The sequence below is a fragment of the Haliotis asinina genome, chromosome 16 (genome assembly GCF_037392515.1).
Source record: "Haliotis asinina isolate JCU_RB_2024 chromosome 16, JCU_Hal_asi_v2, whole genome shotgun sequence".
Classification (NCBI taxonomy): Eukaryota; Metazoa; Mollusca; class Gastropoda; order Lepetellida; family Haliotidae; genus Haliotis; species Haliotis asinina.
In genome coordinates this window covers 21,483,300-21,506,851 of record NC_090295.1, presented here as the reverse complement: position 1 = coordinate 21,506,851, position 23,552 = coordinate 21,483,300, and the positions used below count along the sequence as shown (strand labels likewise).

The 23,552-nt window shown below is 41.0% G+C and overlaps 1 protein-coding gene across 1 annotated transcript; it reads left to right on the top strand.

Annotated features, from left to right (window-relative positions):
- Window positions 1-701: 701 nt before the first annotated feature.
- On the top strand, window positions 702-23,539 carry LOC137268737 (spermine synthase-like). Its single transcript, XM_067803321.1, has 11 exons — window positions 702-791; window positions 10,965-11,085; window positions 12,462-12,558; window positions 15,511-15,575; window positions 15,836-16,017; window positions 17,152-17,307; window positions 18,323-18,414; window positions 19,245-19,356; window positions 21,304-21,389; window positions 21,812-21,921; window positions 23,465-23,539. Exons 1-11 carry the CDS (start codon window positions 725-727, stop codon window positions 23,505-23,507), a joined length of 1,131 nt encoding a protein of 376 aa, XP_067659422.1. The 5' UTR covers window positions 702-724; the 3' UTR covers window positions 23,508-23,539.
- Window positions 23,540-23,552: the final 13 nt, after the last annotated feature.

Below are 23,552 nucleotides of genomic sequence, written 5' to 3'. Positions count from 1 at the left end.
AAGATTCGAATCGTTTTACTCACGTTTTACTCAGGTTGGCTGAGCCTGAAGTGTAGATACCCTTGCTAAAACCGTTCAAAGTTAACACTGAGGTGTTCGCTAATATATATACGTTGTTTTCGGTGACTCGTCTTCTCCCAAAGCCTAGCGCTGTTAAGTGTTTGTCAGTGTGTGTTTTGAGAAGTACAAAATCATTGCATTGTGTTTATACTACGGTGTATCTATTATATGGGTTGTCCAGGAATGATATACATTTCAGATTGCGTTGAAATGTCACACTGATTCTTAAAACATCTCAATCTAAGGGCGTGAATCTAAAGGCCCGAATCCTTACACCGAAATCTTTATGTAAGCCAGTACAGAAGATATATGCAATGGCTCGCGCTGCGTATTTGCATTTCGTTCGTTCATCTCGTGTCGTGGCCTTTTGAGTAGGAAGGTTCTTGCATAAAACTATTACTGTGGTAAAACATGCGGACGCACTGGGTACTACATGTTTTTGAACAAGACTGTACTTTTCGATGAAACATGCCTAACGTGATAAAACCTGTATTCACAGGTAAAAGTGGTACTGAATTATGAACGTCCCTGTACTTACCGACAATACATGAAAAAAAACCCAGTACTGCTAGTATTACTGAATTATATATAGCTGGCACTAGGTTGTACAAGCTGGGCAGGTAGTCAACGGCAGTCAACCACCTTCCTCGTCAGCTGAGTCGCGATGGAGTCTCAGACGTTCATGTTGTGGTTTCAGCTGGACCAGGAGAGACTAGCAGATCACGAGAACGGTAGTGTACAGTTAGATGTCCATTTACTCAATAACTTCACATCGATTGTCTTGAACGTTGCTTGGATAGCAAGCCAAGTTGATATGTTATATGTTTGTGTGCTTTCACATAATCGGAAACCTAGACCGTGGTGGTGCTCGGTGATCAGCGGTGGGAGGTAGTGCCTGTGGGAGTCGGGGGTAGGGTGAGGGCGTGTGGGGCAGGTCAGCGGGGGATGTGCGCAGGCAGCGAGTGGAGAGACAGGGGATGTTAGGGTGAGGTACTGTAGAGACTGATACAGATAGGGGTGTGCAAGTTGTAGTTCATGATGGGGTGAGGTAGGGTAGATGGTGACGCAGACAATCACTGAGGAGACTGGGACTGTTAGGGTGAAGTAGTGTAGAGGATGACGCAGATAGTTACCGAGTGAAGAGACAGGGGATGGTAGGGTGAGGTAGTGTACAGGATCACGCAGACAGTTACAGAGTGAAGAGACAGGGACTGTTGGGGTGAGGTTCGGTAGAGACTGGTGCAGATAGGGGTGGGCAAGTTGTAGTTCATGATGGGGTGAGGTAGAGCGGAGGATGACGCAGACAATCACTGAGGAGGCAGGAGCTGTTAGGGTGAAGTAGGGTAGAGGATGACGCAGGCAGAAGATTTTAGGGTGAGGTAGGATAAAGAGTCGGGCAAATGGGCATGCCAAGTTATGCCTCTCAGGGTGAAGTAATGCGAAAGATGATGCAGGCAAAGTTTACCATCATGTTTTCGAGGTTTACTAAGTTGTTGATTCAGGATAAGGCGGGTCCAAATGTAGCTGGCGTCGTGTTGAACTGGCGCAGGTTTGTTAGTCCCCGACAGGTTCACTGGGTTGTGCAGGAGGTAAGATAATGATTTACCGGATTCACACGTATGAGAGGGTTTATCACCAAGGAAAGGCATACACATGTAGAATTCTTAGTCGATACATCTGACAATGGGACACTCATCGCATGATGTTATGACATCCCAGGCAGCTGAAGAAAGTGGGCATGTCGTGATTAAAATCAGACATGAATGTTCCTAGTTCCCTCGCAAGGTCATAGCGTTAACAATTCTTCCGTTACTATTGCATACTTATTTTAAGCTACGTCATATATTTATTCTGTGTCATGTGAGACCACAGAGGAAGATCGCTTTGCTTCTGATAAAAAAATAGATAATTATTTGCATAAATATGATTACCAAAATGACTGATAATAAAACGGCTAGAGTGCAGTTTACCGGGGAACTGCTACCCGGGGACTGCTGAGCGTTTGTTAATGAGCGCGCTGCTGTATCCTTAGCCCTTGGGCACCCCCCTTCTAGATCCTTAGCTCTTGGGCACCCCCCTTCTGGATCCTTAGCCCTTGGGCACCCCCTTCTGGATCCTTAGCCCTTGGGCACCCCCTTCTGGATCCATAGCCCTTGGGCACCCCCCTTCTAGATCCTTAGCCCTTGGGCACCCCCCTTCTAGATCCTTAGCCCTTGGGCACCCCCCTTCTAGATCCTTAGCTCTTGGGCACCCCCATTCTGGATCCTTGGGGTTAGTGGAAAAAGGTTAGGGTTGGCTTACCTCTGGTGCGAGTATATCCATCCGAAAAAAATCGGAAAAAATGCGCCCGGTAAAGTGCACTACTCCCAATAAAACTTAGTTAAGAGTAACTTAATACGGAAGCTAAAGATAGTCATCAAGTTATACTAAAAGACTGGAAGTAACATGGGGGATAAGGAAATAAATAGTTCTCGAGAAGCTCGTGACTCGGGCAGCAACGAATACACTGTGTGGTGAATATGATATGTATCACAAACATTGGGTAATGAATACGAATAATTATTCATAAATAAAATATTGTTCAATATACAATACTGCAGTGACTCATGCGCAATATGGAAACCCCGTGTTGACTGTTAATCTGTCGTAGTAATAACCAGTGTTCTGACAGGACACTCAAATTTGGTATGTTATAAAGTACTAGTTACAGTCCACAGTTCCTCGTGCAGCCTTTGAAAACTGACATGACTTGCACAACTGCAAGGTTATTACATGTTCCATCCTTGCATATCTCACTTTAATAAGGGCTCAAGTAAAACATGCTTTGAAAAAGAAATGCAAATATTCATTCACGTTTGGTTCTGGTGAGCACGGATAACGAATTGTATTCATGAAGGGATTCATCGAATTTGTGAGTGTGTCGTAACAGCCCAACTTGTGACATAAACGTCCCAGTCTCATATTAACAATTTTCTATTCAGAATTGCTTCCCTTGGTCGTGCAAGGATCCGCTGATCCAATCCAACAACCAGCAGTGCTCCGTTGTTCAAAACAACCTTATCTCTAAGGTCAACCTTATCTCTAAGATTTCAACCTTAGACCTTTACTAAGGTTAGCCTCCCGTTGCACGAAACAACCTCAGCTAAGGTTAACCTTAAGTTACGGTTGATAACTAAGGTTGGTTCGATCCAAACTTAGCGTCTTTAGGTTGGAAAGGGAATATGGCGGCTGCTTTTATTTTGAGGAAGCAGAGAGTGTACAGAAATGGGAATGTCAAAAATAGCATATTAATGATCACTGATATCAAGTTTCCATGAAAACCAGTTATGATAATTCTGAAAGGTCGCCCATGAACCAAGAATTGGTTGGGATGTTTTCGAAAATACACTTAGTGCGCTTTCCGCCATATTGGATAGTGTTTACAAAATCACGTTTCGACAAGGCCGATATTGAGACGCCTATTATATGACGTATACTTCATAGTCTGCTGCGACAAATGCATCATTGAATTCTCCACACATCATAGAATCAAATTACAAATGGTCTTTGCCACCAACACCAACAGTCTACATAAAACGAACGAGAACGAACGCAGTGCTCGAAAGACTGTGCGTTTCAAATGTAAACAAAGAAAAAATCCGATTTTACAATACGTGATATTTTCGGAAATTTTCCAGCATGGTTAAGTACGCCTAGAATATTAAGTTGAAGAGTATCGCAGCAAGAAATAGCAAGTTAAAAAAATATACAATGCAATCATGTAATGATTCATAAGCAACTGTCAAAGTTTCCGTGCAACGTGACGCCATGACTGACGCAAAATCAAGCAGAACGACAACGGTACTTATCGGCATTTCTCCCGTCATTTACATTGAAAACGATAAAAACATATAACAAAACACAGATACTCAGAATAATTCTGATTAGTTACATCTCAAATTTATGTTCAAAAGATCCCTGAATCAAGGCAAGAGTCCTCGCAAAATCCGATGTACCCTTGTCAGCAAAGCCGCCATTTTGAAAGAAATCGGTCATGGGTGGTGATGTCACACGTCAACATTGTTGCACATATTAGGCAATTTCTTTGAGGTGAGGGTCGGTTGAACAAGAGTAAACACAATGTTCATATCATTCCGAGTGCACTTTCAGTATTGTGATGTATATTTTGCGTATTTTGACCAGGTGCGAGTTTGTCAAAAACGTTTTGAAACATATTTTGATAGCAACTAGGATATCTAAATCAATATTTATACGAAAACTGCTTACAGGTCATGACTTAATTTGGACAAACCTTACGTACACAATCTAACAGTTCTTACTTTTTACCTTTCATTACATACCTATGAAGAGAAATAACATAATCATAAATGTTTATATCCTAAATGAACAATCATTTACGCTAAATTGATCCACGTGAGCACGTGTTGCATACAAGAAGATACGTGATAAAACCGTCTAATTGTTGATATATTCAGGACACTATTTCGTTTTGTCTAAAGTGTGTTGAATTCTGGCATAGTAGCCGAGACCTTTCACATATTCAATGGAAATTAGGTGAGATATATACAGCAAAGCAGTGTCGTCTTTTTCCGACGTCACAAAATGCACAAAACATGCCATGACGTCAACTAAAATGTTGCATCATTTTCAGTTATGTTATTATATAATGTCATTACATTTGAAGATGTGTCTGTTACTCCGTTAGTAGTGATGTAAAATTAATCAAGATACATCTACACAAACAGGAGAATTTGGAATCTAAGAACTAAATTATCTATTGCCATCCAAATCGATTTCTTATGTAGTACATTGGTATCTTTCCTTATAAACTGTGAAACTACCAAAAAGTCTCCGCTCACATTGGGGAACTTTGTATTGGAATAGGTTTGTTCACTGTGTACAAAACATAACGAAAATATACTGTCCATATTCACAGCAAATTCTCTCCATGTGATCTTAGTTACACTGACCTGATGTAAAGCATAGCGGGGTTATGCCCCCTTATCTTTATGCGTGCATCGTCTCCTTGTGAACGTCATAGAAGAGAATCCATTTTTGACATTTATGGCGGGCCATTTTTAACATTGAGCTTACAATGTTGTGCATTAACACATAAATCCATTTCATATACACTTATGTCGTTCTCACACTTTTCGTAAAGATGATAAAATTAAAAAATCGTAGGCGAGTGCTTTTATTGGTATACGATGAAAGCGGAGAAATTTAATGATTTTTTAACGCACACAAAAGTTTTGGACAACATTTAGCAGTATCTATTTCTCAAATCCCTGAGGTTGTCGCAGTTATATTTATACCAACGGATAGGAAATTAAATATTCTACATTTCTGTGTAATTTTATAGCCGTACACAGATCTAGGACCACGCTAGCGCAATTTTCGCACAACGTTCACTTTTCAAACCTTATGAAAATGTGCGCCTGAATAAAAAATCCACGGGTTAAGGTTGCCCTAAAGTTGTTTTGTGCAACAGGCGTATCTTTTTCTTAAGGTGATCGTAACTCTAACCTTAGTGCTTAAGGTTGATCTTAGCTAAGGTTGTTTTGCAAACTCAAGCATATTTAACTCTTCACATGAAACTGCGGTGACTTTGGCAACTGGGCCATCCGCACGCTATGTAATAATAGTAATATGTGCGTTTATATTATATTATATTATATTATATTATATTATATTGTATTATAACCGTAGAAATCCCAAGCTATCTGTTAGGGGCTAGAAGGTTCTATTCACATGACTTTATCCCACCCTGTACCCATTTTCTGCTGGGTAATCAAGCAATTTTGAACAATTTCACTTGCCTAAGATGAGTCCATCTGTGCTCAATTTACGAGGATGACGTATATAAATGTAAGAAAATGACGTTGTACATGCCCGATGGAGTGGGTGAGTGAGCTTGGGTTCATGCTTTCAGCAACATTCCAGTAATATCACGGCGAGGAACACCAGAAATAGGATTAACTCATTGTACCCATGTGGGGAATCGAACCCGGGTCTTCGGCGGTACAAGCGAAATGCTTTAACCACAAGGCTACCCCATCGCCCCTACGTCGATGGATGCCTGAGCCTGTTATTTCCAATTTCCATAGCCACAAATAGTAACTGGATATATTTCTTTCAAACCATGATACCATTGGCATTGTTGTTCGATTTCCAGGACAAATGAAACCAACAATTTCCTATACGGAATCGAACCCGGATCTTCGGCGTGACATGAGAACCCTTCAACCACCAGAGACTCGTTTCACAAGGCTCTCGTAAGCCTAAGATCTCGCAATTTTTCACGTAGTATTCCTACTTCCTATGTTACAGCATTGAGGGTACGACTGCTACTAGAAAAGTTACGACAACTTAGGCGTACGAGAGCTTTGTGAAACGAGTCCCTGGATGCCGATTTTATTTTTCAGGCGCACATTTTCATAAGGTTTGAAAAGTGAACGCTGTGCAAGAATTGCGCCCGCATGGTCCCGGATCTGCGCCCAACTATGAAATTACACAGAAATGTTGAATGTTTAATTTCCTATCCGTTGGTATAAATATAACTGTGACTGCCTCAGGGGGTTGAGAAATAGACACTGCTAAATTTTGTCCAAAACTTTTGTATGCGTTAAAAAGCAGTAACTTTCTCCTTTCTCTCCCTTACATCAAAAGGACAGTCTGTTACGATTTTTAACATTGTCATTTTTACGAAAAGTGTGAGCGAAGAAAATACAGCCTGATATCTGAACGACAGAAGTGTGTTGAAATGGATTTATGTGCTAAAATGGCCCGCAATAAATGTCAAAAATGGATTTTCTTCTATGACGTCAAACGTCGACAGAGGGGACATGCACGTATAAAGATAAGGGGGCATAACTCCGCTATGCTTCACATTAGGTCAATATTCAACTCTGATCACATGGAGAGAATTTGCTGTGGTTACGGACAGTATATTTAATTTCGTTATGTTTTGTTCACAGTGAACCAAATACAAAGTTCCCCAGTGTGAGCGGATACCTTTTGGTAGTTTCACAATTTATAAGAAATGATACCATTGTACCACATGAGAAAGCACCTAATACCGATTTGGATGGACCTATCCGATACATACGTTAGTTCTTCTATTCTCATGTTCTCCTTCGATTCTCATGTTCTCATTTATAACAGAGTAATAGCCATATCTTCAAACGTATTGAAAACCGAAAATAATACAACATTTTAGCTGACGTCATGGCATGTTTTGTGCATTTTGTGACGTCGGAAAAAGACGACTGGTTTGCTGATTAGTATCTACATAATCTAATTTCCATGGATTGTGTAAAAAGTCTCGGATTCTATGTCTGAATCCAACACTCTACAGACAGAACATAAATGAATGATTTTACCATTGAAATAGTGTCCTAAATATATCTTCAGTTGGACGGTTTTACTGCGTATCTTATTCTGAGCAACACGCGCACCTGTCTGGCATCAATTTAGCTTAAATGAAAAATAATATTTAACAACACCATTCATTGTATAATCACATAAGATATAAACCTGCTTCTCATGATTATATAATTATTTCTTTTCATAAGTATGCAATGAAAGATCGCTTTTTAGTATGGAACTACATGCATTAGAATATGGACGTAAGATTTGTCCAAATTAAGACAAGACCTGGTTTGTATATTTGTAAACATTTTTCGTATAAATATTGTTTCAGTTAGATATCCTGCTATCACAATATGTTTTAATCGAATTTAAATTGATTTGTGTTATCGAAAACAATGATAATGAATCATGAAACGTTTTTGACAAACCCGCACCTGGTCAATCAATTTTCATAATTGTTTTGTCTATAAAACCGACACAAACAAATTCAATGAACAAGACAATTCCTTTTATATGTGCGCCTATACATTTCACAAAATGCATAAATCATTTTCATTAATATTATCAGTTTTACTTATAAGGTTGAATCAAATAGCTGTTTATTAACCTGATCATACGAAACCGCAATATTAGTCCCAACGTATTGAATTTTGTACATCACAGGAACTAAAGCACGTGGCAGTAATGGCTACGTGTGATCTTCTAACAGTTGTGTAGAGGCTGAAAATGTATAGTACACCTGAGTCAATTTTCTATGTAAATATTATTCAAACAATCAACAGCTTTCAAAGAATAAAACCGCATACCCTATATCCACAAATATCGGGTCTATGGGCCAGAGCGATATGTATGTTAGGGTGTGTGTAGTGTAGACCTAGGTTTGGGCACAGGCGCTCGTGTCATTGCGGGGACAAAAGATTATTTTTTAAAAATATAAACATTTAAACTCGCAACGAAAAGGTCACTATGCGTCATAGGGGTGGTCTAGTGGTTAAAGCGTTCGCTCTTCACGCCGAAGACCCGGGTTCGATTCCCCAGATGGGTACAATGTGTGAGGCCCATTTTCTGGTGTCCCCGCCGTGATATCGCTGGAATATTGCTAAAAGCGGCGTAAAACCAAACTCTCTCACTCACTCACTCATTGTCTGGCATCTGCTTCCGTTCTCTCTCTTGATAAAATTCCTTTGTCTTTATCCTTTAATCCATTATCAAAAGGATTCTTTGTAATCGCCGTATCCCGACTGCGTAGATCGATGCTCATGCTGGTGCTCACCGTCAGGACTCAATCAGCCATCATTATCGAACCAGCGAACCTAAATCTTACAAACGTCGCGTTCTCCTCTGTTATGTTGCGAAAACATGCAATCATCCAGAAAACAATGTGTCAGATCCAAGTATTTTTTGCATACTTATTTGACTTCCATGTTATAGAGTTATTGCGAGAACATATGGAGTTGTCAGAACACATGGCGAGGTCACTGATAATTTATGAATCAGTTCATCGGCAGATAATAGATACGGGTTAATTTTGTACTGATGTATTAAGTATATCAACATGATATTGTAAGTAACTGGTAAAGCGTGTGTCAGGTTATGGACTGGTTCGACATCTATTATCCGTCTCCCTGTATATAATAATTCAGTGAAAGAGCGAGTATGTTTTTATCCTGTTTTTTAGCAATGTTGCGCAGTGGAAATAAACATGTGCAGAGCTGTCTAATAAATGAAACTGAAAAATAATCAACTGATTTTTGAAACTTACCTTTGGTCGAAATAAGAAAATAAACGTGACAACTATTACAAGGGAGAAAACTGGGTGACTTACAAGGAACTAAAAGTGATTCTCTTAAAGTGATGAAAATTAACTATGAAATGAAATCCGCCAAATTTCCCTCACTGTCTAACCTCTGACCACTTATACAAGTTCAACAATCTAACAGCCAATTGAACCTATAAAACTGTGTAGGCAATCGTTCCTAATGCCTACGCGCGTTGGGAGCGTATAGCCTCAACGAATGAATAGCAACGAACGAATAGAACACGAATGACCTGTGTATCCTTGACCACCCCAAACTACCTCGCATTTCACATGCACTTCTACCCGTTCCGGGAGTATTCGTGCGGTCACCAGCAGTTTGCACGAGGTGCGTTTGGGCGAGCAATTTTAAGTGACACATAGTATAGATAACAATATCTGATTTGTTTCCCTGTCACTGGTGTGATGCCCTCAGTCTGTGATAGGCAGTGGGGTAGCGAAGTGGATAAAACGTACGCTCGTCACGCCGGCGGTCCGGGTTCGATGATCCACATCGTGTTACGGCTGCGTGAATTCCACCTCCCGCCCTCAATCACGTGACAGCCTAGTGGCTATCTTCAGTATAGTAAGGGCCGTTTTTGATGTATGTAGAATTGCTGTCGCTACGTTTAAAATTATATTTCAATATTATGTTATATTACATCATTCAAATCCTTATTATGTGTATTTTTTTATTGGTGTGCGGTTGGTACACTTAGCTATTACTATTATGAAAATGTTGGAATTTAAAGTGTACCAACCCAGTATTGTATGGCAGTTTGAAGTCAGTTAACTGCACTTTACGCTTGATATGATTTCTTATGTCTATTTTTATGTGCATCATCGTAAAGGGGATGTTGTCAGTTTTATGCACATATATACTTTATATATACTCTGTTATCCTATGGCACCCTATTCCGTAATTATCTTAATTTCAAAAGTACACTTCTCGCTTGTAAAGGGTCAATACCAAAAGACCGAAGTCTCGCTACGACCTGCGAGGTCCGCCAGCGGGCTATAAATAGGGTTAGCCAGAGGTCAGTAAGGCGGGGACCGACCGGAACCGGCATTGGACGACTGAGGTGGCTAGCGAAGGATGGACTCTCCAGGGGATATTTGCTAAGTCGGAGTTGGGATTAGGATTTAGGATAATCCTTTGTTGTTGAGCTTAAGATAGCTTTTTGTGAGAACTGTTTGGTTGAAAACTCGCGCCCAAATCTCCGCTGGCATTTATATTTTTGTTACCCTGGTATTCCTTTATACTTTAAGGTATATCCTATAGTCCAGTCCTTCCTTAAGTTACTGCCGGTCCTCATACTTTAGCCTATTAGGAAATAGGGTGCCATCTATGCATGTTATCCATTGTAAGTAAAACTGTTTATCTATCTTAAGTATAATACAATTCTAAAACTTTTCTTGTTGTGGTTCTTATTTTATCCTTCACTATTTCGGTTAACTGGAACAGGTTGGTTTGCCTAAATGTATTATTATACCCTAGACTTTAATTTGTTTCGAGCCTAGTCACAGTAGAGTGACTCTGTCAGTGTAGTTGTCACCGTAACACATGGACACAATGTGTCAAGCATATTTCTGGTGTCCCCCGCCGTGATATTGCTGGGATATAAAAGCGGCATTATATAAGACGCAACTCTCTCACCCATTCGGTGTGCGAATAATTGCAGTGACGTAAACACGATCTACCTCTGAGAACTATAACATATTTCTGTTTCTTGTCTAGAGATATTATCTCGAGTCAAGGCGCTGCCAGGCTTGTTTTGGACAGGCACGTGGACGACAGCAACCGAACAACACCTCGACGACGGTGGCTTCCTGTACATCGCCGTCAACAGCGATGGGAGGTACGTCAGTTGCAATGTCGTGACTTTAGTTGTGGTAAGTCGACCCTTGCAAGCGTTTAATGGATAGTTTAAGTTGTTAATTTTGTTTCTGCATTTCATGGAATGGTTTTATTGACGTTTCGACATCTGATTCGCGACCACCATTTCCAATTGGTGATTTCCCTGATGGTACATCGCAGACGTCGTGAAGATCCGGGTTAGAATTGGTCTTTGGCAAACCATGCCAGTCGTAAGAAGCGGTGTACGACGATATATGTCAACCAGGGTACTGAGTCTGACACCCCTTTCCCGTTAATCGCCTCTTACGGTTAGCATGGACTGCTGGAGATCAATTCGAACACGGATCACTCGCCACAACAGCCAGACACTCACGCCATTCCACACATCTCTTCGTTCTCGAGAATGTGATAACCCACTACGAGAAAACGGTAACTCAAGACGAGAAAGCGATAACACAAGACGACAACGCGAGAAACCGATAATACAATACGAGAAAGCAATAAAACAAGGCAAGAAAATGATATCACAAGACGAGAAAGCAATAACACAAAATGAAACAGCAATAACACGAGACGAGAAACTGATAACATGGCGAGAAAGCGATAACATAAGGTAAGAAAACAATAACAGATGACGAGAAAGCGATAACACGAGATGAGAAAGTAATAACACTAAATGTGAAAGCGATAACATATTCCTCGTGATCGATCATCCAAATTGTTGTCTCAGTGAATTGAGAAAGCGATAGCTTGAGTCGAGAAAAAAAGGAAGCAATAACAGCAGGCAAGAAAGCGATGAGACGACAAAACGGTAACACAAGTCAATAAAGTGATAAGACGAGAAAGGGATATCTTGGTTAGGCTAAGCGATGTTGACATCTGTGTGTCAAGTTTGTTATTATTTTGTTTGTTTTTATTTCATGCAAACTATGCATTTATTTGGAAAATGACGTCAAATGACATAATTCAAGGAGAGAAAACTATTGCAATACTATTGCAATAGAATGTTGCAATAGACTATCGCTATGGCAATAGGTGTTTTTCTCTCTCAAAAGTCACCCCCTAATATTTTGTGACCGCTGACTGGCGACTTGAATGTTGTTATATAAAACGACCTAAGCGCTATGATTGTCATAGGTCAGTGGTAAGGAAGGGGAGTTCCGCGTAGGATCCTCTTAGCCCTAACACCGCATTGTTTAACGGGACGCAGAACATTAAGCGAAGAAAGTCCTACTGCCGGTTATAAAATTTACGTATCTAATTTGCATACGTATGGGCTTGAGACGTGATGAACATTGAACGTGTGTTTCAAACTTTATAAATAAAAACAACATTTACTTTAAACGATAAATGTTTTATCCATCGCGCATGTTTCAGTCACGCGGTGATGAGGTTGTACCAATCGGGGTTCTTGACACTTGACCTGCAAAGACTAGCCGCAAGACAACTACCCGAAAAGCCACACGGTTCCTCGGTAAGGCAGCGAGGGGGTGAGTGGGTTTAGCCCTGAGGCAGGCTAGTGAGTGAGTTGGTGAATAGGTCGATGAGTGTGGCAGGGTTAGTGAGTGGGCTGGTGAATAAGTTGATGTGCATGACAGGTGTAGTGCGTGAGTGAGTGAGTGAGTGAGTGAAAGTTGAAGGCTTAATAAGTGACTGTGACAGAGATAGTGAGTGAACGTGACAGATAGAGTGAGTGACTTTGGCAGGGTTAGTGAGTGAGTGTGGCAGGCGTGGTAGTGAAGGTATCACTTTTATGCCTGCATATAGGATTTAGCCCTTTTTTTGTTTCTATATCCAGATTGTAAATTAAAAATTAAGTAGCAATATGGAATGGCAAATCATCTCAGCACTGTTGATAGCGATCTAGTATAGCATCCATGCTGCACAGGTGACATCGGATATGGTCTGTTACCCCGTATCTACCCCGGGGAGTAACATTATGCATCATTGACCATGGAATAGTGTATATCCCATGCCTGGACACACCTGTATAAATATTCTGTGAATATTGATTGTATGTACTGGCCGTACTTGTGCAAAGGTCTTCTTAATACTTTTATATATTTATTCTGTAGCGTACAACTAGACATCATTGAACGTAGAATGCAAAAGCGCCCACGCTCGGGTACACAATGCTAATTATTTAGCAATAGCGGTAGATTATATTATCATATAGCCCTGCTGTTTTTGCATACACTCCTGTGCGATGTATAGACAATACTGTACAGGGGCTCTGTCTTAAACTTTTGTACACATACTTGGTAGTATTAAATTAAGCATGTAGGATTGTGGAATGCTATATTTTTGATGCGTGGACACACTTGGATAAATTTTCTACTAAATCGATTGCCTCCACCACCCTGCATATAAGGCATGGACAGTTTTGTTCTACACAACTGAATTGAACTGAATCGAGTGACTGGGAAAGTGACGGATATAGTGAGTGAGTTTAGTTTTACGCCGCACTCAGCAATATTCCAACCACATGGCGGCGGTCTGTAAATAATCAAGTCTGTACCAGACAATCCAGTGATCAACAACATGAGCATCGATTGGGAACCGATGACATGTGTCAAGCAAGTCAGTGAGCCTGACCACCCGATCCCATTAGTCACCTCTTACGACAAGCATAGTCACCTTTTAAGGCAAGCATGGTTTGCTGAAGGCAAATTCTAACCCGGGATCTTCATGGGCTAGTTAGCGAGTGTAGCATGCGTTGTGAGTGAGTGAGAGCGTGACAGAGATAGTGAGTCAGTTTGGCAGGGTTACAGTGAGTGAGCATAGCATGCGGAGTGAGTAAATGAGAGCATGACAGATATAGTGAGTCAGTTTGGCAGGGTTACAGTGAGTGAGTGTGGCATGCGTAGTGAGTGAGTGAGAGCATGACAGAGATAGTGAGTCAGTTTGGCAGGGTTACAGTGAGTGCGTGTAGCATGCGTAGTGAGTGAGTGAGAGCATGACAGAGATAGTGAGTTTGGCAGGGTTATTGAGAATGAGTGAGAGCGTGACACAGATAGTGATTGAGTTGGGCAGAGTTAGTGCATGAGTGGGTTGGTGAGTGGGGCCTACTTTGTGAGAGTGGTACGTGTGAGGTCTTACATGCTAAATATCTTGAGGTTTTACTCAATTTTGTGAAAACACAGAAAAAAGTGTTTCCCAGAATAAACTGAAGTCGATAATAGACCCAAACATAGTAGACAATTTGAGTTTGGACGATAGAATACTTAAGTGGTTAGGGCTTTCATATTTTAATAATTTTAGTTAAAAAGCCAGTCGTTATATGTATATTTTATATGTGATATTTGAATTTACGAATGTTTGCTTTAGGCTCGCATGTGTCAAATAAAGGCGGGTAGTTAATCACCGTTTGTGTGTGTGTGTGTGTGTGTGTGTGTGTGTGTGTGTGTGTGTGTGTGTGTGTATTTGTAACTGTAGTACTTACGATTTGTAAATCGCATTTAAACAACCATTTCGGAGACCTATGTCCTTTGACCTATTTATGAAAATACCGCGACTTCGCTCTCTGAAACTGAAATGAACTGTGGTTATAAAACACTATATATACTGAGGGAAACAAATAAGAAAACACCACATGGAAGTGTTCGTGTATATAATAACAGATTAAAACCCACAGTGCAATACAAAGCTTGCGAAGCATCCTGGATACGAAGAAGAAACATTTGTGTTCCCTTATTTGTTTCCATCAGTATATTTGTCATTGCCGGCGTTGAGAATGAATTACTGGTGTGCTGATCCAGGTCTGAAATTAAAAAAAAATATAAAAAGTCTTAAAATCACGATCAGGTCGTCGTTTTGACACAGTGATCAATTGCAGGGTTTATAATAAAAAGGAGGTTAAATCCCAATTTTAAAAAATATATCTTTTGTTATAGTATTGCAATTAGGGGAAGAGAATGTATGTAAATGTTTGTCAAGCTGTCTTTGGAATACCAAGCACAAGCAAAATACAATGATTTTATGTGTGTAACGAGTATACACCACCGACTTGGCTGTTTGGTAGCCTTACGACACTTCTGGAATGTTGTCTACGCTATATTCACTCACTCATAAATACAGATGAATGTGCGGTGTGGTAGCCTAGTGATTGCACTTTTTGCTCTTCATCCGGGTTCGATTCGCCTCATGGGTGCAATGTGTGAAGCCCGTTTCGGGAATCCTCCGCCGTGACAATGTCGGAACGTTGCCAAAAGCGCCGTAGAACTTCGCAGGGTCTTACTCGGTAATGTGCAGAATATTACCACAAAAGGTTTGTCAGACATCTTTTTTAAAAAAAAGAAAATGCTCCTGGTCTTATTTATTAAAGGTTGTTCAGACATGTGCTTTGCACAGATTAATAGTCTGGTAAACGAAACAGCAAATTAATCTTTTGAAAACTTGAATGGTAAAAGTATATGATTTGCTTCAGGGTACAAAGATCCGGTTGGAGAGGATGAAGAAGCACCTTGGCAAATACTGCCTCCTCGCCAAAAGGTAAATTAAACGTCAACGTCACTGTCTTGGCACAATTCACAAAGAAATCAGCACGAACACTCATTGTTTCAGCACAGACCGTCATTGTTTCAGCACAGACCGTCATTATTTCAGCACAGACCGTCATTGTTTCAGCGACAGTCATTACAGTTCCAGCACAAGCCACCACTGTTTCAGCCCAGACTGTTACTGTTTCCTCACATATTACTTCTGCATTACAAGCCATCAACGTTTCATCCTTGTGTCCCTGTTTGTTGCAGCATACCCCTCCATGTCCAGAGAAGCACGGAGCCGCCATGGCCTTTCATGATGACAGGGGACGAGAGACTGATTGAGAGAGATTTTACGGAACTGGTGTTCGAAACTACCTCCCGATGGCAAAATATTAAAATTTTCAAGTCCAAACAATGCGGCAACGTGCTGTACCTCGACGATGACGTCAGTAAGATATGACCTTGACCTTTACTGATTCAGCACACCCGGGTTAGCACACACGTGGACGTGGCTCTGCTGTACCCAGCTCAGCTTGCACAAAAGTTTCCTAATGCTTCGTTTATTGTAAGTTCACGTTTGAGTTACGATCGTCGTAGCGCTGCGTTAGCTTCATGAGAGTTTACGTTTATGCATTTCTGGGTCCACGGTCTTACCTGTACGATAATCGTACGTTTACATCATCGTATGTCAGTTACGATGGAGCTGCGATAGCTTTGTGAGAGCAGGTTGGACTCCTACATTCATTTCTAGACAAGGGCGGTGGGGTAGCCTAGTGGTTAAAGTGTTCGTGTTCGATTCCCCACGCGGATGCCAAGTGAGACGCCCATTTCTGGTGTTGTAGTGATATTCATGGAATATTGCTAAAGCGGCGTAAAAGCATACTCACGCACTCACTCACTCATTTCTGGACCCGCCCCACAACGCGATCTCATCTCTACGATTATCGTACATTTACGGTTTCGTAAGTGAGTTACGATCGTAGTAGAACTAAGATAGTATTTTGGATGTCTCCCTTGCAGTATTCTATAGATGATTTTTAGGGCCACTTGCGCCAGTGCTAGTCCATTCACTCAAGGTGGCTAACAAACGCACTGACCCACGAAGAACTTCGTAATTTGTATTTGTAACCCGGAAATTCGTATTTTGCTCCAAGGTCGCCATAAACTGATAATAGTGAAGTGATAATCGTTAAGTCTCAAACTAACGTCAAAGTGCGCCTTAAGTGCGCATTTCGGACTTTTGTCTGAATATTGAGAATTATTCCTGGTACCACATAACAAAGTTCGGTAAGGTTAGGTTCGGACCAGGTTCAAATCCCCTCAACGGTAAAATGTGGGTAGCCGCTTGCTGAGTCCATTTCCGTGATATTGCTTAAACATTGCCATAAACAATATGAAATTATATTCAATGAATATTAAAGGATCCAGTCAGTATTTGAGGTAACCAAAGCAATTATTTCAGTAATTAAAGCCCAACCTAAACCAAACCTACAGGCCAAATATTTTCTTTCAGCGTTCATCTGAAACTCTTTTTTGAAAGGTATCGCAAGGTTTACTCACCTTATTTCTCTGTCGTGCTCCAGTGATTGGCGAGAGCGACCTGATCTACACAGAGACGGTTCTGGGTCTAGACAGAAACGACTTCAACGGTAAGACTGTCCTCATCCTTGGTGGAGGAGACGGGGGACTGCTGCACGAGCTCATCACGAGGACCAGACCAGCGTTCGTCACCATGGTGGAGATATCCTTTTAGGGTTCCATTGTTTTACTTGGACCATCCTCTATTGTCTAGGGTTTTACAGTGAACAACGTTTATTCCGAACACGTGTGTAACAAACTGACGAATGTAACGAACTGACAACGTTCTGATGGATGTTACGAACTGTCCCGCCCCTCAGTGCACTTGTATATTTCAATCGAAATATGTATACCAAGCAATATACAATAGCGAACTGAATCCATTTTCCCTGAACCAATTTATGGACACTTTTGAGCCCTATTCGAAAAGCATGGCGTTGTAGTGTTTACCCGTAAACCCGAAAAGCGGCAGGTGCTAAGGACCCAGTACCATAACATGTAGTGGGTCCTGATCGGAATGTGTAGGAATGTTTTAATATGGAAACAGTGCACTTAGCTATTGGGAATGAATAAGCTGTCAGTCATAAGAACCTGCAGAAAACAAATGATGTGAGTCCGAGTGCTTTGCTGTCGGTTCAGGCACTAGGACGCTGGTCACAGCAATCAACGTGATCAACAACATCAGTATTAGATTACTGGTGACGTCACTTCCGTAACGAGCTTTGGTGGCGAACGTTGTGAGGGTGTCTTTCCACTAACCCTATTGTTTCACTGGGATGTGATAATCCCATTTAGTCCTTTATTTTATCTATATTAAAAAAATATTAATTATACATATGAGGTTGATATTTACAGAATAGAAGGGCCTACAAATGCGTATCCTTCGTCGATGATTCGATTCTCACACGCACGAGCGCGAAAATGAAATGAAACGTTACGTTGAACGTTACTGAGAAAGTGTAAAGTTGACATGTATTTGGCGGCTGACCACCAAAGGAATTGTGTCGTCAAAGCTGTGTCAGAAATCTAGTCAACCACCAGTTCCATCTTTGTGGCTGAGTGGGTTAGATAGCTGACTGTAAAATATCTCAACACTTCCTTATGTACTCGTTATAATCTGTTGTTGTCATAGCTATTGCCTCTAACTGCGTCGTGCAAATTTGCCTTAACTTCAACAAATTGATGAAGAGGTTATAAAAGCATGCAGAACGCACATGCGCAGTATATGCGGAAGTGAAATGGACCAATACGAAGGCGAGAATTACAAGGTGAGTTATTGGTACTTATTATGCTACTGAAACAGAAGGTGTGAGGAATGTACGGAAAGAAAACAACAGTACTGTCTTAATGCTGTTCGCCATGCATTGTTTACACTTACTGTTTCAACATATACATGGAGCAGGTGCAGCAGCAGCAGCAGCAGCAGCAGCAGCAGCAGAAGTAGTAGTAATTGTTGTTTTTGTAGTAGTAATAGTTTATTGTAGTGGTAGTAGTAGTAGTAGTAGTAGTGAAGTTTTACGCCGCACTCCGCAATATTCCAGATATATGGTTAGTAGTAGTAGTAATTATAGTATTAATAGTTTATTGTAGTAGTAGTAGTAGTAGTAGCAGCAGCAGCAGCAGCAGTAGTAGTGAATGAGTATGGTACGCCGCACTCAGTATCCCTGCTACATGTTTGTAAATAATGAAACTGGACCAGACAATCCAGTGATGACCTCAGTGATCTACGCACTTGGGTTACTGAAGAGCAATTTTCACCCGTCCTTTCACTGGAGCGGTGGTAGCACTTGCTGTAGTAGTAACAGTAGTTGTCTTGATAATCACATGGACAATTGTAAATCTTGACCTACGTAACACTAACTTGCTAGCATTCGAGTAACTTCAACGTCTGTGTGACCCAAGATACCCCGAATTGGGCGACTGCTGTAGAAGTGGTCAGTAGCCACCGCAGTAGTAGAAGTCGTAAATCAGCCATATAACTGAGGTTTGGTCTGTGTTTCCAGTCACCTCATTTGACTGTGGCGTACAAGTGACTACAACGACTACTGCAACTACCCTTTACGTCCTCCGCCCTTGACGTCGTTGTCTTATGTTGCAGATCGAGATAGGTGACTGTATAGAGTACATGAAACGTGCCTGCAACAGGCATGCAACCTTTGACTATGTCGTTAACGATCTCACAGAATTCAACGTCGACAAGGAAAAATACGGTAATGTATAAGCCTTCAAAGCAGGGATACTCTTGTGTTGTAAATGTGTCTCGTTGCTTTCAACGCAGCTTCTCTATGATGATTCCTAGATACGTCATGCACGGTGTTCCGCGCCTTCATGCACGACCACATATTTCCTTTATACACTGGACTGGCACTGTGGGTTAGCCTAGTGGTCAAAGCGTTTGCTTCTACCGCCGAAGATCCGGGTTCGATTCCCATATTGAGACATCAACACGTGGGAATGGAAAAAGCTCCTTCGGCGTGGTGAAAGCGCCTGCTCGTCACACCCGGGTTCGAATCCCCTAATGGATCCAATGCTGCCCATTGTCTGTTCCCAGTGATACTGACGGAATATTTATAAAAAAGGGGCTTAAAACGCACTCATGTAATGTTCGCATTGCCAGTCATTGTATAATGCATGCCTGCTTTGAGCAAAGTTCCTGCGATACAGCAAGGGGTTGTTGGGGGAGGGGGCAGTGGTGAACCCCGGAAACATTCACATATTGCACTCACCGATCCGAAAACTGGAGACGACCTATTGACACTGACCACATCCAAACTACCAAAGATCGGTCACTAGAACCCTGCACTGAGCTTTTGAACATTTTTTATCGTTAACGTGATTTGTTTATGTGCATCAGGCCATTCATCCTTTAACCATGAGCTCTGTCTTTCACTGAACTTTCAAATGTTCCAAATTATGTTATATTAGCCGAGCAAAAAATAACGGTGAAAGAGTGCGTGACTCATCAACTAGTTTATGATGTACTGAACAATTTGGCACACTCTGCTGTTTAGATTCCTGCTACAATAACATTAATTCATTCCAGTGTTTGTTAATATAACCCAAATAGACGAGGAAATGTCACATGCCATATTTTGTTCTATGTTTTATGATAATTTCGTTTTTACGAATGAAATGGTTGAAGAGCTTTGCACACTTTAGATTGATTTAAAGTAAAGTAAATGATTTAACTTCGACAAGGGTCTTCAAATCAAGTGTTTCCGTTTGACGTGGGTTGAAAAAAACACACATGATCCTGTAATGCTGACTTGGTCGGCGGGGTAGCCCTTTGGTTATAGCGTCTGCTGGACACGCTGAATACCCAGGTTGCATTCCCTACACGGGTACAATATGTGAAGCCTATTTCTGTGTTCCCCCGCCTTGATATTGCTGGAATATTGCTAAAAGCGGTGTAAAGCCATATTCACTCATTCATTTAATTCTGACATATCAAGAAGCACAATGAAGTCTCCAAGTCAAACTGCGGCGTTTTATCGCATCTATCTTTTGATTGTTTAACGCTACCCGCACCATCTATATAACGGTGGTCTGTAAACAATCGACGGAATTCCAATCCAGTGATTAACAACATAACCATGGATCTCCGCAAATGCGATACAATGACGTGTCAACCAAGTCAGCGAGGCTGATCGCCTGATCCTGCTACTCGCCTGATCCTGCTACTCGCCTCATACGACTAGCATGGGTTATTGAAGATCAGTGCCAGTTCTGATCTTCACACGGCGGCCTTGAGGTTATATACTGCATACTAATGTTTGATTGAAATACTAAACATTATGCAGACTTTACTACTAAACTTTAATCAAAAGTCACCGTTAACTTCTAAACATTCGACCTGAATAAAATCAAGAAGGAAGCAACCATTTATTTTCACTGTCTATTTGTTTCTTAACGCCACACTCGGCAATATTCTATCTTAATGGTTGCAGTCTGTATATACTCGAATTTGGACCAGAAAATCAGGTGATCAACATCATCAGCATCAATGTACGCCATTGTGCTGCTATGACATGAGGCAACCAGCCCTGACCATATGACCCGGTAGGTCCTTCATGTGTGAAGATTACTGCATGACGGAAAATGAAACCCGGAAATCAACATGGCAGCAGCATGTCTTATTTCCTGGAGTTATCTTGCAGGGTTTGAGTACGATTTCGTCACATCCAGCGTGATTCTGGAGCTGAGCATCAAAGTTCTCTCTCCTGATGGGAAGTATTTGGCACGGGTGAGTATTTCGTCATTTGTAGAAAATGCCAAGAAAAAAGGACTTCCCTTTGTATTAAGATGGTTACAATGCCCTGAACTATTTAAACTTCCAGAAAAAGGGTTTTGACTGAATTTCTTCTTGTTGTTTGTTGCTAAACGTTACACATATATTCCAGCTACATTCTTGTGGTCTGTAAACAATCGCGTATCAATTTTAACCAACGATTTAGAATCGGTCAGCTTCCTTCTAACGCTCCCAGAACAAGACAAACGTTTGATATTTACGCGTTTTGTCGCTGAGGCTGTTTTGCAGTCTCAAGAATCTCTTTATTTGGAAAGAAATAGTGTGTTTGTATGGATTTTACCGCAGCTACATCAGTCAGCATGTCAGCATATCTTAACGCTTAGTATATAAATATTCATGTTATTGTATTAACACAGGGAAATACGACCAGCTCTACTGAATACGGACGTGAGACCAAGAAGAGTCTTCAACGAATGGGCCTAGAGTTCAACATATTAACAAAATATGTCCCTTCTTTTCAAGAGGTGTATCCTTCAAAACAAAACAGAGCCAGTGTGTGTGATTTGAGCGACATGCGTTATAAACACGTGCAAAATTTATTTAAGTCACAATCAAAGTTTTTGCAGTTGGTTATACTGAGTGAGAAAAACGTTTACTTTGCACTTTTCCAGCTACAGAAAAATCATCATTTCTTCATACGAACTAGTGACTGATGTGAGGGGCATGCACCGATTCATCCAGACCTCGATTCGATCATTTTCGATTCGATTCTATGTACAGGTTCATCAAAGTTTACTTAACTTTCGAAATTGGCTATTTTGGGGTGAAATCAATCGTCAACTTGGCGATGTCTACTAACAGCAATTCTCATTGGATAATAATCAGTAATAATCCTTATTTCAGAGCTCGAAACTACCCGAGTTGGAGTAAAATTTACGTTCTATTAAATAAGTATTCAAATATCGAATAGTAATCGTGGTTATTGAAAATCGAAGCTATGGTGTCAGATTCGAACCGAATCGTTGCAGCCCTAATATATTAACGAGCCCATTATGAATCCTACCAACCGACAGTGACCAACCCCATCCAGTTTAGACCCCAGCGGGACATATCCAATGAGGCAAGTCAAAACATTGATTACACAACAGTCTCGTTCCCAATTTACAGGGTTCCGTCCTATTGCGCAACGTAGTGCGATAACCAGGTCAGATTTTTAGACTAATTCATTTAACTGGATACATAAACATACTGTATATTAATCAGTATGATTTGATACGTCGAAGCACTTGTATATTGCAACACTACACTCCTTCTAGTCCTTGCAAACACGTTGTACGGCGAGCTCTGCCTTACAGCAAACGGAAACCTGGAAATCTTGGAAATCTCAAAACGAGGCTCTGCCGCTAGAAAACTTTGGCTGCCTGGTACAGAAGTGATATCATATCAGTCTCATTGTGCTTTGCAGAACTACACTGAATAAGGGCAAAAAAAACCAAACCCTCAAACAAAACACATAACAGGTGTAACCGGTGAGCCTGATGCATTGTGAATCATTTTACGACCCCATCAAACAGTTGCAGTCTGTGATTTCTTAGTTGTGGTATGCTGCCTACACCTCGACATAAAATATAGAAATTTTTTAACTTAAAGTTCATTTGTAAATACCATTTTCTTATAAAACAAGGAATTGGAATTCAATGTAACATGGGTTGTTTGTAGCGTCTATTTTCACTTTCACACCAGAAAATTCGGATCGGCTGAAAAATTGGTCATTGTCTGAATAAGTTAATGAGACTCATGCTTTGGTTTGCATGTATAAGGTTTCTTTTTTATGACAATGATGCCACAGTATATTTGGGGCTATACAGAGTTGTGCCCCTCTGGCGAGTCACTTGTTCCTCACTTTCTCAGTTATGGGGGAACCGTTATACATTTTAGTTGGTCTTACCAAAGCGGGTTTACGTCAAGGTCCAGTTTCACCATCGGTTTTCTTTCCCCAAGCGGGTAGGCGTTGAGAGACATGAAATTCTGTTGAAACCAATTTTTAAATGCCTTAACTCCACAAACAGGTATTGTTTTATTGAAGCGTGGAAGGAGAAGACGCCATCATAGACAGCGCTGATGTTTTGCTGACATATTCCAGGAAAAGGGCGTCCT

Excerpts from the sequence above, each read along its gene's own strand:
- LOC137268737 (XM_067803321.1), top strand. The coding sequence starts at position 725 with ATGGAGTCTCAGACGTTCATGTTGTGGTTTCAGCTGGACCAGGAGAGA. Across the intron at positions 16,018-17,151 it reads GTACCTCGACGATGACGTCA|TGATTGGCGAGAGCGACCTG; the intron begins GTAAGATATGAC and ends GTCGTGCTCCAG. Across the intron at positions 18,415-19,244 it reads ACGAAGGCGAGAATTACAAG|ATCGAGATAGGTGACTGTAT; the intron begins GTGAGTTATTGG and ends CTTATGTTGCAG.